Genomic DNA, 16,953 nt, shown 5'->3' with positions numbered 1-16,953 from the left:
ACAGGAGGATAATAATCAATCTATTACATAGTGGAATTATGGTTCACTTTTTTTTTTTTTTTTTGGTGGGACTGGGGATGAAACCCAGGGGCATTTGACCTCCAAGCTACACCTCCTGCTCTATTTTTTATTCTTTATTTTGAAACGGTCTCATTAAGTTGCAGAGGGCCTCATTAAGTAGCTGAGGCTGTCCACTAACCATGATCCTTCTGTCTCATCCTCCCGAATGCTGAAATTACAAGCATGCGCCACCACGCCTGGCTTTATGGTTCACTTTTAAAAACTGTTTTACTCTGCCAGGTGTGGTGGCGCATACTTATAATCCCTGCGCTTGGGAGGCAGAGACAAGAGGATCGCACAGGTTCGAAACCAGCCTCAGCTACTTAGTGAGGCTCTTGGCAAATTAGTGAGACCCTGTTTCCAAATAAAATATAAAACAGGTCTGGGAGTATAGCTCGGAATTAGAAAAGCCCCCGAGTTCCACCTCCAGTACTACCAAAAAAAAAACAAAAAAAACAAAAAAACCAAAACTGTTTTATTCTTTTTTAAACTTTTTACTGGTGCATTGTAGTTATTCTTAATGGAGTACAAGATGGTGGAGACATAAATGCACACTTCATCCAATTAGCCCTTACTCAATTCCAACCCCATTCCCACCCCTTCCCTCCTTCTCATGGTTGGATTAGTAATTGATATTGATCATTTGTTAAAGTACATCATGCGCATTAGAGAGTTTCCCACTTCCCCCACTCCCGTCCCCTTAGGTCGCCTTATTTGCTCATCTATAATATCTCCTCCTTTGTCTAGAGTTCCTCCTATGATTCATTTTCTCCCTAGCTTTTGCACATTAGGGAACACATCTGATTTCTTATTTTTTGTGACTGACTGATCTCACTTATCATAATGTTCTCCAGTTCCATTAATTTCCCTGTAAATGATGTAATTTTGTTCTTCTTTATGGCTAAGTAAAATTCTATTGTATACATATCCCATAATTTTGTAATCCATTCATCTGTTGATGGACATCTTGGCTGGTTCCACAGTTTAGCAATGGTAAATTGTGCAGCTATAAACATAGATACATAGCATGCATTAGTTTCGTAGTTTTGCTTGCTTTCTTTTGGATAGATACCCAGCAGTGGTATTGCTGGGTCATATGGTAAATTTATTCTCATTCTTCAGAAGATCCTTCATATAGTTTTCCAAAGTAGTTGCACTAATTTTCAATCCCACCAACAATGTATTAGCATTCCCACTTAACATTTTTGCCAGCATTTGTTGTTTGTGGGTTTTTTTTGTTTTTTGTTTTTTTTTTTTGGTGGTACTGGGGTTCCTGGAAGCCCTTCTACCTCCGGGCTACACTCCCAGACCTATTTTATATTTTTATTTGGAAACAGGGTCTCTTAAGCCAGCATGGCTGGCTTCAAACCTGCGTGGTCCTCCTGTCTCTGCCTCCCAAGCACGGGGATTACAAGTGTGTACCACCATACCCAGCGTTGTTTGTGTTTTGAATGATTGCCATTCTAGTTGGAGTTAGATGAAATCTCAGGGTAGCTTTGATTTGCATATCTCTGATTGCTAATGATGTTGAGCATTTTTTCATGCATTTATTGGCCATTTGAATTTCTTCCTTTGTGAAGTGTCTATTTAGTTTCATTGCCCATTTTTTGATAGGGTTATTTGTTTTCTTAGTGCTGAGTTTCTTAAAACCTTATATAAAAAGGGGCTATTTTTTATAATAATTTGGTTACTATTATATTAACTATAATACCTACCACAAATTGTGTATGTCAGATGTTTATTGTGAAATAATTAACTTTGATTAGAACTGGCTATTGCTGAAATTAAATTCCCCTTTTTTCAGAATATAATCTTAACTTTTTAAATCTTTCATTCTCTTCCTCAGACTTGCTTATTATGAAATTCGGTATCAGTTTTACAAGAGAGATCAGCTCATGTGGAGTGTTATTAGGCATTATAGTGAACAGGTAATTTCCTATTATAGTAGCTCATTAGACTGCTCCATACAATAGCAAAACGAAACATTTGTATGTGATGTTTACATAATTTACCTCAGCTTGTAATGTCATTACTTAGTGGTTTTCTTAAATGATTAATTTCTGTTTCTTTAGTTTTACCATGCTTTATATACCTTTAAAATTTTTCTTCTGGTATCTATATTTCTTTGCAATTATACTTTTATGTGTTTGGGAAAGAATAGGGAATCATTAAGCCTGAATTCTTAAGTGACTATAGTTTCTAAATGTAGTGTAGAGGAATTGCAAGAGGAATTCTAAGTGCTTCCTCCCTGTACATCAGCTTTTCCTTGGTTTGGGTATATGTGTACAGAGTCATGGTTGTAGGCCACTGAGGTATCATTATTATGCACAGAACTGCAGGGTAACTTTTCTTTTTCCTTCTTCTGGAAAATCTTTTCTCCTGTAATAGGTATGGATATTATAATTATTATATGTTTAAGTGGGGATATATTTTCCTTTTTTTAGTTAATAACTATTTCTAATCTAGTTCAGTAGTAATAGTGATGGTAAGGTCAGAATAAATCAACTAACAGTTGCTAAATTATATATTCAGTTAGTGTACATACTCTCTCATGCAAGGTCATTATAGCCTCCCATTTCATAGATGAGAAGGGTGAGGCTTATAGAGACTATCTTTTCTAGAGTCATATAAATGCTAAATGGTAGACTGTACCTCAAACTTAATTCTTTCTTTCTTTTTTTTTTTTTTTGGTGGTACTGGGGTTCCTGGAAGCCCTTCTACCTCCAGGCTACACTCCCAGACCTATTTTATATTTTTGAAACGGGGTCTCTTACGCCAGTGCGGCTGGCTTGGAACCTGCGCGATCCTCCTGTCTCTGCCTCCCAAGCGCAGGGATTACAAGTGTGCGCCACCATGCCTGGCGTTGAAACTTAATTCTTTCTAACTTGAAGCCCCGTGTAAAGTACCAGCACAGCACTTGGTACATCATGAAAGACCAATTAATGGTTATTTCACACAGCTCTCTGGTAACACATGAGTAATTTAATCAGCATCTCCCTTTTTTCCTCTTGCATCATGATAATATTTCTTTCAACAGTGGTAAAGAATTTTATTTTTTTTCTTTAGTTCTTGAAACAGATGTATGTCCTTGTATTGGGCTTAGATGTGCTTGGAAACCCATTTGGATTAATTAGAGGTCTGTCTGAAGGAGTTGAAGCATTATTCTATGAACCCTTCCAGGTACTGAGTTTTTATTTAAGTATAGCTACATAGAAATGGATATTCTACTTTACTGAAAAATAATTTGTATTTTAGTTGCATTTAGGAACTGAATAATTTTAAATAATTAAACAATTCTGTATTTTTATTTAAAAGTACTTACAATGACATTGAGAGATTGTTTTAGAATTAAATGATTACTTCTAGTATTTATTTGGGCAATAAGATAATGCCCATGTTTTCAAGGATTTAATGTAGTTATGAAGGTATTTAGATTTATGAGGGAGTTTAGACTATTTGGAAACTGTTCCACCACTGTGGAAAGGACTAATGGAACTCTAAAACTGATTTCTATATTCAAGCTTTTGTCACGGTTTTCCACTTCTGTTGAAGAGTTTAGGAGCTCCGTGTTGTGAGGGTTGCGGAGGACAAGGCAGAGAGAATAAACGGGAGAATGAGCCACATCGATGTAGCCTTGGTCCTTTCCCAGTGCTGCTGGCTTCCGTAGTCTAAGAACTTGGTACTGGGCAGATAACTTCACATTGGGATCGAAGCTGGTAACATATCTGTTCTCTTACAGATTTTGTAGAGTTCACGCAGGTTGAACATACCTTCATTTACAATGGGTGTTATGTCAGTATTTGAGATATAGGATAAAAATTGTTTCATCTTAACCTTTATGGATTTTTACATTCTATGTTTTTCTAGAAACCTTGAAATATGAGATTAAAAGTTTTAACTTATTTAAATTTTAAATAGTAAACTTTCTTTGAGCCAGGGTGCTGTTCAAGGCCCTGAAGAATTTGCTGAAGGATTAGTGATTGGAGTAAGAAGTCTCTTTGGACACACAGTAGGTGTGTATCATTTATTGTATATATGCATGTGTATATGTATTTTTATTATATTACTATAAAATGTATCATTTATGAAAAAAGAGGAATCACTCATTTTTTAAAAAAAGGCTTGCTTTCTTGTTTTTAAGTAGAAGATAATAGTGGCTGCTGATGTTTTTTCATATGCCTTTGTTGTGGTATTGAGTCAATTACTTAGGTTGAAAGTACATTGGCAGCTGGGCGTGGTGGCGCACGTTTGTAATCCCTGCACTTGGGAGGCGAAGACAGGAGGATCGCGCAGGTTCGAAGCCAGCCGTGCTGGCTTTAAGAGACCCTGTTTCCAAATTTAAAAATATATATAAAATAGGTCTGGGAGTGTAGCCCTAAGGTAGAAGGGCTTCCAGGAACCCCAGTACCACCAAAAAAGAAAAGTACATTGGCAAAAAAAATATTGTCTGCATTTTTGTGTATGTGCTTAAAACTCCTATGAAGCAGTTGTTTGCCGTGTTCTGTAATGATGCTTTTCCAAGGATCAGCGTGGTTTGCCTCTCTGCGCCTTTCTGCAGGTGGTGCAGCAGGAGTGGTATCTCGAATCACTGGTTCTGTCGGAAAAGGTTTGGCAGCAATTACAATGGACAAGGAATATCAACAAAAGAGAAGAGAGGAGATGGGACGACAGCCTAAAGATTTTGGAGACAGCCTGGCCAGAGGAGGGAAGGGCTTCCTGAGAGTAAGTATTGCTGAATACTCTAGAAACCCTCAGTGTTTATGTGAGTTCACTTTAATATATACACTCTCTTTTGTTTGAAACTTTGAATGCTGTATATGGGTCTAGGTCTGTCAGAACTGACTAGTGATAAATTTTGGAGTGTACCTTTTCTTTCTTTGCTCTCCTTCCCCCTGTCTCCACCAGATATAACTCTAAATTCCCAGACATGGTTTTACATTTGGGCTGGAGTAAAACTGTAATTGACCACCTTAGAACTAGTGTAGAAGGTGAGGAAGTGAGCGGTGGGGGTGGGTTAGTGATGGCACTGGGGGGAGGAAGAGCCCTCAGCCCACCTCCATCCTCTGTCAGCAGTGTCTGTGGAAGGAGTGCATGGAGGTGAAGTAGGAGGTGAACCAGGATCTGCCTCTACCTACTCTTCAACACTTTCTAATTCATGTAGCTAATGTAGGAATATATACAGTCACTGTGTGAGTATTTGCCTTATAAATCATTATAAGAAGCATCAGGTTCTTTAAATGAGTCCTTAATACATTACAGGTAATCTTAGAATACTCTTTGATCACCCCACTCACCTTTTTCCAGAGATATGTAATCTTTTCAGTTTAACATATCCTTCAATTCTTTCTGTGTGTTTATAGAATATATAGGCAATCGTATTATCATCATTAGTTGACCTTTATTAGGAATGTTTAACTACATGACTGTGTGTGTGTGTGTGTGTGTGTGTGTGGTACTGGGGATTGAACCCATGGGCATTCTACCTCCGAGCTATACCCGCAGACCTATTTTTATTTTTTATATTGAAATGTTCTCACTAAGTTACAGAATAGCCTCTGAAATACTTTGTCAGGTTATTTGCTATCCTTGGGAGTCCCTTTATTTCCAGTTTTCTATACTCTCACTAATTAAAGTATAGTGAATATCGAGTAATCTCATTAAATTTATAATTAAATCTTAGAGACATTTCACTTAACTCATTTACTGATGTTAAGCTTATTGAGGCTTTAAACAAGATGGAATCAATTGCCCACAGTTATATGGTTCATTGTACCAAAGCCAGATTTAGGATCTTTTAATCTGTTGCTATTTCTACTATATGATTTTACTTCTCATTTAATTTTTTTATGATTTGCTAGTTATAAAGTTACAGTGTTCACTTTTACATGCATGTTGTTCACATTAAGTGTGCAACTTAAAAAAAGTTATTTTTAATATGTCTGTGGAGACCTCTAGTGGTTGGTTTTTAAATTAAGCATCTTACATGCTGTTGAGTCTTTATGATTCATTTCTCTTTCAGGGAGTTGTTGGTGGAGTGACTGGAATAATAACAAAACCCATGGAAGGTAGGTGGAAATATTTCCTTCCCATGATGAGTCTGGAGAACTGACTCGTGGTAAACATAATAGATGTTATTGCTACTAGATACTTGATTCTGAGAATTGCTGTTAGATGCATAATCTTAAATTGTCTAAATAATATATTTTCCTCAGAAAACAGAGGGGCTAATACTAGACTATGATTCAGACTTTGAATGGTGTTTCAGTGGGGCCAATGATAAACTAGTCTTTGGGGTCCTCAGTAGGAGTTGGCTTGGCTTTTACTTTTTAAATCTTTTTTTTTTTTAACTGAACAAGCATGTAGTATTTAATATAATTCCTGTTTTTTTTAAAGTGTGTTTTCTTTGCAGTAATCGACAAGCTGAATTTAAATTTTATATATAGATTTGAGGGACTAAAAATAGCTTAAACTGTCTTGAATAAAGAAGAGCAAAGCTGGAGAACTTTATACTTCCCAGTTTTAAAACTTACTAAAGTAAACTAAGCGTAATACTGGCATTAGTATAGGTCTATGGGTCAGTGAGGTACAATTGAGAGTCTAGAAGTAAGCCCTTACAATTATGGTTTATTGATCTATAAGGAAAGAATGGTCTTTTCAGCAGGCACTGAGACAACTAGATATCCACATGTGAAGAGTGAAATAGGACCCCTTTATACTGTATATAAAAATTATTAAATATGTAAATGTAAGATAAAAACTATCAAACTCAAAACATAAGAGCAAAATTACAAAACTCAGAAGAAAATATGGGAGTGAATTTTTATTCAGGTTACACAAAACCTTTATAGATATGACATAAAAACATGGGTAACAAGGAAAAGTAAATAAACTAGACTTCATCAAAATTTAAAATTTTTGCACTTCTAATTTTGCAGTCATTATGAAAGAGAAAAGAACCCATTTGCAGAATGGGAGAAAAAATGTGTAATCATTTATTTGATAAGAGACTTGTATCTTGAGTAAATAAAAAACTCTTATGACTTAAAAAAACAGTTTAAAATGGGCAAAGGAATGCCAGGCATGGTGGCACACATTTGTAATCCCAGTACATGGGTGGCTGAGTCAGGAGGATTGCAGATTTGAAGCCAGCCTTAGCAGCTTAGTGAGGGTTTCAGAAGCTTAGTGAGACCCTGTTTCTAAGTAAAATATAAAAAAGGTCTGAGGGTATAACACCGAGGTAGAAGGCTCCTGGATTTCATAAAATAAATTAAAATGGACAAAGGATATGAGTATCTTCCAAACAAGATGTGCAAATGGCCAATAAGCACATTTCATTAGCCACTGGGGATCTTTAAGTCAACCCACAATGAGATAGGATGACTAAAGTCAGATATTAAAGGGGAATGTGAAGATATTAGAATCCTCATGCATTGCTGATAGGAATATGAAATAGTGCAGCCACTTTGGAGGAAAATAATGTGGCTTTGCCTCAAAAGGTTAAATATGGAGTTGCTATATGACTGAAGTAATTCTACTCTGAGGTATATGCCCAAAAGAACTGAAAACAGGTGTACAGAGAAGAACTTGTATGTGAATATTCATCCCTGGCATTATTCACTTTAGTCAAGAGGAAGAGGAACCAAAATGCCCATCACCTAGTGCATGGGAATTTCCATACAATGGAAATTATTTAGCCATTGTATTTAGCCAGAAATTATATATGGAAATTATTTCCATACAATGGAAATTATGTAGCTAATGATAAAGTAAATCAAACATTAATACATGCTACCAGATGGATGAACCTTGAAAAGATGATGCATAGTGAAGAGAGTCGTCACACAGTAGACCGCGTATCAAATGATTCTATTTGTGTGAAGTGTCTAGAATGGGCAAATCCACAGAGACAGAAGGTTTCTCAGGTGAGTGCCTAGCTATGCAGAGGGAGCAGGGTGAACCAGAAGGAGGAGGGCTGGGGAAATGGAGGATGGCTGTAAGTGGACATGGGATTTCTTTTAGAGATGATACAAGTTTTCTAAAATTGATTGTAGTGATGCTTGCACAACTCTGAGTATATTAAAAACATTTAACTTGCCAGGCGTGGTGGCGCACGCTTGTAATCCCCGCGCTTGGGAGGCGGAGACAGGAGGATCGCGCAGGTTCGAAGCCAGCCACGCTGGCGTAAGAGACCCTGTTTCAAAAATATAAAATAGGTCTGGGAGTGTAGCCCGGAGGAAGAAGGGCTTCCAGGAACCCCAGTACCACCAAAAAAAAAAAAAAAAACAAAAAAAAATTTAACTTGTATGCCATAATGAGTTAATTTGACAGCATGTGAGCAGTATCTCAATAAAGTTATATTTTTAAAGTACACTGCTTGTAAAATCTTAATGGTTATCATAAAAAGAGAGAAATGTTTTCTGCAGTACTTAGACCTTTCAGCCACAGTACCGACTAAGTCTCCCTCAGTAGTTCTGAGCTTGAGTGTGCTTCAAGGTGCCCTGGAATGCTTATTAAAACACAGATTGCCGGCCTCACCCTCAGAGTTTCTGAATCAGTAGGTCTGGGGTGAGGCTCGGGAATTTGCATTTAACACACTTTGAGAGCCATGATTTTATCATTTTAGGATTAAATTTAACTTATTTAGAAAGCCAAATTCTTGTAGCTTTATGGATTTGGCTCAGGTTTTTGTTGAGTTCAAAATTGCTTATTTTAAAATATCTTTGTATAAAGCCGGGTGTGGTGGCGCACACTTGTAATCCCTGCGCTTGGGAGGCGGAGTCAGGAGGATTGCACATGTTCGAAGCCAGCCACGCTGGCTTAAGAGACCCTGTTTCCAAATATATATATATAATCTGTCTCTCTGGGAGTGTAGCCTGGAGGTAGAAGGGCTTCTAGGAACCCCAGTACCACCCCCTCCCCCCAAAAACTTTTTATATTCATTGTGTTGTTTTCTGTTTGTTTTTAAGGTGCCAGAAAGGAGGGAGCGGCTGGATTCTTTAAAGGAATTGGGAAAGGGCTTGTAGGTGTTGTGGCTCGACCAACTGGTGGGATCATAGATATGGCCAGCAGCACCTTCCATGGCATTCAGAGGTAATATGCAGTGTGCTGTGTGTACATGTCTGCGTGCTCATCATTCCCAGGAATGCATAAATAGGTTAGATATTTTCCCTGCTTTTTGGACTTACAATCTTGTTGGAAGCTATGGCAGCTTTACAAGGTAGAGTGCCACCAGAATAGAATAAAAAAGATATTTTTATGCCTTAATTTCTTTCTTATTCAATAAATACTTATTGATACTTCCCAAGATACAAAAAGTAGATAAGTTAGTCTCTTGTTTTATCATTTGACATTTTTGTTTCGTTAAGAAAAGGGTGTGGGGGCGGGGGGCTTAGAGTCAGACAGACTTAGAGTTAATACTTTACTTCTTATTTTGGACAAGTTACTTAAATTACCAATTGTTTTAAAATCAAATTTGCATCAATTTGCATTATTTTGAAAGCTGCTGACATGTTTTCTCACCTTTCTCTGCTGTCTTTTTCAGGGCGGCAGAATCAACTGAGGAAGTGTGCAGCCTCCGCCCCCCTCGCCTGATCCAGGAGGATGGCATCATTCGTCCCTACGACAGACAAGAATCTGAGGGCTATGACTTGTTCGAGGTAAACTCTACTTTTAAAAGTCATGAGTGAACTCTAATTAAGGGGGAAAAAAAATTTAATGGCTGGTTCTTGAAGTTCCTGATTCATGTACTTATTTAAAGGACTATACTTGTTTGTAGAAAAGAATTTGATTATTTGTTGTTCTTTTATTATAACTTAACATGATAAGTGGAAATAACTGCTAATTTTTTCTGCATAGGAACAAAGCTATTTTTTTTGTACAGGAAAGATAACATTCAAAGAAGTCATAGGCTATATTATTATTTCTGCGGTAGTTAATTTAGTTAGTATTGTTAGTTTTGTTTTCTTGCTTGGTAGCTATTTAATTGGAATTTTACTGCTTCCTTTTCTCCCAACCAGTTTATTTCAGTACTTTGTAAATTTAGACTTATTCAGGTAAACTTTAGGAAGAGTAAAAATATTATATACAGTTATAATCTTGTTCAACCTTAAAAATTAAATTTTCTTAATCTTTTAGTCTTAAATTTATTTGATTAAAATAATATATACTGGCGCACGCTTGTAATCCCAGCACTTGGGAGGCTGAGACAGAAGGATCACGCAGGTTCGAAGCCAGCCTCAACTACTTAGTGAGACCCTATTTCCAAATAAAATATAAAATAGGTCTGGAAGTGTAGCCTGGATGTAGAAAGCCCCTGGGTTCCACCCCCAGTAAAAAACAAACAAATAATAATATATACACATGCAAATTGTTATTTTCCTGTGATTGGTCTTCTTCCAAAATGAATTTATTAATATTTTTCTTATTGATGTTAAAATAAAATGACTCTTAATTGTTCTTAGCTTTGGTTTTTATTATATATGATTATAGTTTATCTTTTTGCATGCTTCTAACTTTATTTTCTTTCTTTTTCTGCCTACACAGCAAGAACTGGAAATAGAGGAGTAAATGTTTCCTATACTACTACTTGATTTCATCCTTAAAAATCAAACAAACTGTGGTATTATTTGACTGTGTGTGAATTCGATTGAGAGTCACTTTAATGAAATTTCCTTTGTCACTCTCACCTCCATCTCAACTCTGTATAGTAGTAGCTTGACTGAGGATGGAAATGGTAGACCATACCGGGTTAAGAGCGGTATGAGAGATGAAAGGATGCAGGGCCTCAGCTCTTCTCCATTTAATAGTGAAAGACTGCTGTGCCCAGAGGCAGATACTTTTACTATCACTTTGAGAAATTTGTCTTTTTTTGTGTTGTCCATGTGCATTTCAAGTAAAGTTGAAAAAAAGGATAGTTAATATGTCCTACCTGATGAGTCCCTTTCTTTATGTTTCTGAGCCCTGATGATTAAATAACATAGATTTCATGGGACTATTAACTGAAACCTGTTTTAATAACTAAAAGTCAGTTGCTCTGAGTCTATCCTTAAACTTCAAATGAGAATTGGCATGTGGCCCATGAATTTTGAGAAAATGGTTTTTCAGCCTGTTTCTGTCAGTGTCTTCTTTCTCTCTCTCGTATTTTGTTTTGTTTTCTCTGTGGTGCTGGTGATTAAACCCAGGGTCTTGTGCCTGCTAGGCAAGCACCCTACCATTGAGCCACATCCTACCCTCCTTTTTTCTGTTTCTTATTACTATTGCTAACTAAATGGCAATGATTTATAATTATGTTATATACATTCTCAGCCTTTAAAATTTATGTTTTCAAATATTGAATCTCCTTTTTGGCTGTGCTTGTTTCATAATTGTTAGTTTTAATTAGTATAAATAGAAGTAGAACATATAATTAGGTAAATTATTTATGTGGCACTTGAATATATAGGTGGTGTTATTTTTAAAAGTGAAACCTTTTTCATTTAAATCCTTAGAGAATATGCATTTTAATGAGAACAAAAATAATTATAAATTATTGTTGAAACTGTGGCTCCTTTTAATTCTCAAAATAAGTTGTATTTAATTTTTATGGTACAATATGGAAATATTTAATTTAATTTAGCAGTATCTCTTATTTCACAACTTTCATGCTCTTTCCAAAATTAAAACCAAAGTACAAACTTAGACTTCTAATGTATTGTATAGTTGAAGTCAATTAAACTGCTACTTTATAGCTGTTTAGGGGATTATATATTTTTAAACTATAGTTATCAGTATAATTAATTTAATGCTTCACAATTGAAATAAGCACTTTGAAAAGAATAACGTTTAAAGATCACACAAAAGAAGACATGCAAATTTCTGTCCTTGGAGCTGAGGAAGTAGCTCAGTGTTAGAGCACCTGTCTAGCAGATGCTGCAAGGCCCAGGGTTTTGATCCCCAGCATCGCCAAACAAGAACCCGCACTTCTGTCCATAAGGGACCAACTGTAACAAGACAGTCTTCTTGTGCCAGAGGACTGAGGATAGGAAGATGTCACTGCATGTGCAGTTTTCTGTGAGCATTGAGCACAATAAGTGATTCAAGATGCTATCTTAAGTCATTACTAATAACTAGCCTTGCCAAGGGTCTTAGATAAATGTGGTGATTTTAGTTTTCCTAGAGATACGGTGATTTTAATGACACTTAACTTTTGAGAACTTTGGTAACTTAGAATTTTTTCTTATTGTTTACTTGCTCTCTGTTGAGCTCCATATGTTATTAAACTCTTCCTTATGATTTCTCTTTTTGCATTTGTGTCAGTAAGCACAAAACTTAAAAAAACCTTTTTATTATTTTAGCTAAATATATGGTCATCTTGTCTGGTTTAATAAGATAACAGACCATTTAAACTTTATTATTACAATTACTGGAAAAAATAGAATGTACTTTGCTGAGAGGACTTGGTAGTTTTTTTAATGGGTGGCAAGCATAGGCATTGATACCTGAGAAATTTAGCCTATTTTATCCCTTGCTCCAATTGGCTACTAGGATAAGACATATTTATTGATTTCTTTTTAAACTGCTTGGTATACAAAAGAAAAATTACTTTTGTCTTTCAGGGACCAAGTATAACACAATGAATAAATATTAAAGAACATAAGAGTGTAAAATTATGTATGCTAGCTCTTGATGTAATATAGACATATTTTAAATTATTTTTTCTGCCAAGCATTGCTCTATATTATTATAATACTTAACTTTGATGGATTACTAATCCATGTTTTCATAGGATATGCTTTTCTGCTTACCCTGTGTTCTCCTAGAGTAGTTATTGTTTATACTACACACACACACCACACAAATAAAATATATATTTTTTTCTGTATACATACATATAGCCAGCTTTTTTGTTAATACTTGTTTTGGCTCAGGTGTTTATAATCACGAAATTTAAAATGACATTTGTGCTTTTTCTTTTAAGTTATAGTTTTTATATTATAAATACTTCATAAACATTTTAAATTTTTACATATGTAATAATCTATTGAGGTAACCTTATATTGTATATTTGACTATTCTTAATTTTCACATTAAAGTTGTTTCTCTTATTAACAGTAAAAGCTGTGCTAAGCATCATTATATATTTTACCTTTTCATATCTTCTGTTTTCTTAGAATTAACTTGATAAAGTAATTACTAGGCAAAAAGGCTTTTGAAAATATTGTTAAATCTCCAAAAACTGCATTTTGGGAAAGAGTAGTTAATATTTTATCAAGTAATCTGGTCTCTTGCTGTCATCAGTGACTGAATATCTTAATGTGAATATCAGAGTGTAGTGGAATTTTAGTAGTACTGAAAAAACATTTTTCTAAACTATGTAATGGTGATAGCTGTGGGGCTTCTCTTCCTTGTTCACAGTTTTTGATTGGCAAGCAATAGCCGGGGACCAAACTTTAAAAAATGTATATTTAAGCACTAAAACAACAACAGCAATTGTGCTTTCTCTGCTTGTGATTATATTGATTATATTATCTATTAACATGGGTTGTTGTAATTTTGGTTGTAAAGCATTATGGTCTTACTCAGTGTCTTTATATTTTGTATTTTAATCTGATATTTAGGCATGTGTTACAGTCAATAATAGTTCATTAGCATTCATTATGAAAACTATTAATATTATTTTATTCAAATTAATTAACATTAATTATAAAAACTTTCATTGTTTTTAATGTATATTGACTAAGTAGTTTTAGGATCATTGAGAAGAAAAATAATTATGCTTACAATTTATACTTGAATTATTTTATGCTTGTACTTGTCTGTAGAAATAAATCCTGCCAACTATTTGTTCATATTAATATTGTCATTACATCTTCTTATCAAAAATATAATTTTACAAATAAAATCTACTTTTCAATGCATGTTTAACCTATATGATTAAGCATTCAAAAACATTAAACATCAGTTTTAGAATTTTATCATGTGTGTAAATCTTTATAAATCATTGGTTGGATCTTAACTTTTGAGAAGGATTATAACCCTTCCCACATACACACCCCAGGAAAATCTGATGAGCCAGGGATGGTGGCCCATTGTAATCCCAGTACTGGACAAGATCAGAGTTGGCGGCCAGCGTCAGCAACTTAGTGAGATCCTCTTTGAAACTAAAAAATTAGGGCTAGGGGTATAGCTTGGAGGTAAAATGCCTCTGGGTTCAACTCCCAGTACCTAAATAAATAAAATAAATAAATCTGATGAAATATCAATAGTCCTCTGAAAAATATAGATCCAACTCAAAGTTTTTGTCATGGAATCCCTGTAATATTAAAGTAGTAGTTTTATATTAGCATTTGTTTATATGTTCTTTAATAAAAATGTATGATTATTTCTGGTATATGTTTTTAAAATTCCCATGTTACCACAGAACACATTATATTTTACCAGAAGGTTCCTGGTAAACATTTACTACATGTTTTTCTTTGAAGGCAACAGTGGAAGCTAATTTATAAACATGGTATGAATATTTTTCTTGCTCCATATGCCAATATGTAGAATTGTACAATATGTAAAATTGTTTCTAGTTAAGTTTTTCCAACAACTATTATCATAATTAGCCATCATAGAAATGTTAATTGACTATACTTCCCAAATCTTGAGTCTTGTTTCTTTTTCAGAATCAGATAAAAAAGGTGGAAGGAGAGACTTTCCGATATCACTGCACTATTCCTGGAAGCAAGAAGGCAGTCCTTATGGTTACAAATAGGTATTTCTTTCAAGCAGTATTTCTTACTGTAACAGCCTAATCAATCATGGAAGTGAAATCCATCACCCACAGTCTTGAGATTATACAGTTACACATCAAGGAATGGGGGAATGTCAGGGGCCACTACAGCTATAAGGGCCTAAACTAAGAACAAGAATGGAAATACAGACTAGACTTAGGAGACAGGCCGTGGTGATTGACTGGATCTGGAGTGAGAGGAGTACAGGATGGCTCTCTGGCTTTGGGTTTGAGTACCAAAAGGGTTGATGGTACTATTCTTGGTATTCTGAGGCAAAAGATGGTGAATTTCTTATTTTTGTTTTTTGCTTACTGAGTTTGACAGCTATGAGATATCAAAATGGAGATGCCCACTGTCAGGAGGATGGAGTTGAGATGGATGGATAGGTAGGCAGGCAGGCAGGCAGGCAGGCAGGCAAACGATAGGAGTTTAAGTAAAAATCTGGGCTTGAGACCTTGGAGATCTTACCAAAGTGTCAAGTAGACGCTGGCCATCATTTGAGCAAGAGTAAGAGAATGAAGGTGGCTTACGGTGGCAGGGGGAAACAGTGCCATTGTGTGTGTGGGGTGATCAGAAAGAGAGTTCGGGCATGGATGCGCATGCTTGTAATCCCTGTAACTCTGGAGGCAGAAACAGGATTGTAGGTTTGAGGATGGCTTCAGCAAACAGACTCTCAACAACCTAGTAAGACCCTGTTTCAAAATCGAAACAAAATAGGGCTGGGGATGTAGTTCAGAGGTAGAATTCTCCTGGGTTCCATCCCCAGACCACCACAAAAAAAAAAAAAAAAGAAAAGAAAAGAAAAAAGTTTAAAGATATTCAAAATAGTGGACATCTGGCACTAAGCTAATTTCCTTCCTTCCTTCCCCTTCCTTCCTTCCTTCCTTCCTTCCTTCCTTCCTTCCTTCCTTCCTTCCTTCCTTCCTTCTTTCTTTCTTTCTACTAGTTTTTTTTTTTTTTGGTACTGGGGTTCCTGGAAGCCCTTCTACCTCCGGGCTACACTCCCAGACCTATTATATATTTTTTATTTGGAAACAGGGTCTCTTAAGCCAGCAAGATTGGCTTCAAACCTGCACGATCCTCCTGTCTCAGCCTCCCAAGTGCAGGGATTACAAGCATGTGCCACCATGCCTGGCTCTTTCTCTCTCTCTCTTTCTCTCTCTCTCTCTCTCTTTTTCTCTCTCTCTTTCATTTCTTTATTTCTTCATTTCTCTTTCTTTCTTTTTTTATGGTACCAGGGATGGAACCCAGGGGCATTCTACCTCTGAGCTACACCCCCAGCCCTATTTTTTATTCTTTATTTTGAAACAGGGTCTCACTTACTGAGTTGCAAAGGCCTCGTTAAGTAGCTGAGGCTATCCGTGAACCGCGATCCTCCTGTCCCAGCCTCCCAAATGCAGGGATTACAAGCATGCGCCACCACACCCAGCACTAAGCTAATGACGGTTTATATCTGTTGCTGTAGCTGAAGACCTCAGCATTCCTCAAATACGTATTCCCTTATATTTGCACCTCTGTATTTGTCAGCGTGCTCTTCCTTTCATCTGGACTGTGGTTTCCCCTCTCAAGTAGAGAGTTTGCTTTCAAAAATGAACCCTCATGTCACCTCCATCCCCCAAATGCTCTGCCCCTCTCCCACAGCTGAATGGCTTTCCTGTTCAGCACCTGTCTGCTTGTGCTCTGACATTTATTTACATGTTTATTTCTTTTAATAGCTCAGAAGTAATTCTCAAGCAAAACCTTATATTCCTCAATTTCTCTGATACCCTAGGTATTTGTTGAATTAACCTTGCTTTCTGTAATAGAAACTTAAAATCAAGTATGGTTATATCAGTAATTAAATCTGAATCACAGACTGTAAAATCAATGTGGATGCCCTTTAAGTATTCCGTTATTTTTTTTCTGTTGCTGTTGAGTAAAATGGGATATTCCCTCTGTGATATAGTACATTAGTGCTAAAATGTTCAAGTCTGATATTTATTAGTAGGCTTAACATGAATCTTTGCTGACATTTGAGTTTGTGACATTTTCTGCACATTCTCTCTTGACTGGGAGGCATAAGTGACTGACAGTAAAGAGCAATTAATAGTTTTTCAAGTTAAACATTGTCAGGGGCTTCTGCCTTTATTGCTTCCCA

The 16,953-nt window shown here is 36.0% G+C and overlaps 1 protein-coding gene across 1 annotated transcript in view; it reads left to right on the top strand.

The window, feature by feature from the left end:
- Positions 1-16,953, top strand: part of VPS13C (vacuolar protein sorting 13 homolog C) — a gene marked incomplete at both ends in the record, with an annotated part of 203,754 nt that overhangs the window by 184,465 nt on the left and 2,336 nt on the right. Inside the window, 8 exons of the mRNA XM_080691629.1 lie at positions 1,907-1,988; positions 3,127-3,240; positions 3,998-4,073; positions 4,619-4,782; positions 6,080-6,125; positions 9,027-9,150; positions 9,602-9,716; positions 14,709-14,797. Coding sequence (XP_080547755.1) covers positions 1,907-1,988; positions 3,127-3,240; positions 3,998-4,073; positions 4,619-4,782; positions 6,080-6,125; positions 9,027-9,150; positions 9,602-9,716; positions 14,709-14,797 — 810 coding nt within the window. The remainder of the gene's footprint in view (positions 1-1,906; positions 1,989-3,126; positions 3,241-3,997; positions 4,074-4,618; positions 4,783-6,079; positions 6,126-9,026; positions 9,151-9,601; positions 9,717-14,708; positions 14,798-16,953) is intronic.

This window comes from Muscardinus avellanarius (genome assembly GCF_963383645.1).
Source record: "Muscardinus avellanarius genome assembly, chromosome: 3".
Lineage (NCBI taxonomy): Eukaryota > Metazoa > Chordata > Mammalia > Rodentia > Gliridae > Muscardinus > Muscardinus avellanarius.
The sequence above is the reverse complement of the archived record's forward strand: the minus strand, read 5'-3'. Positions and strand labels throughout refer to the sequence as shown.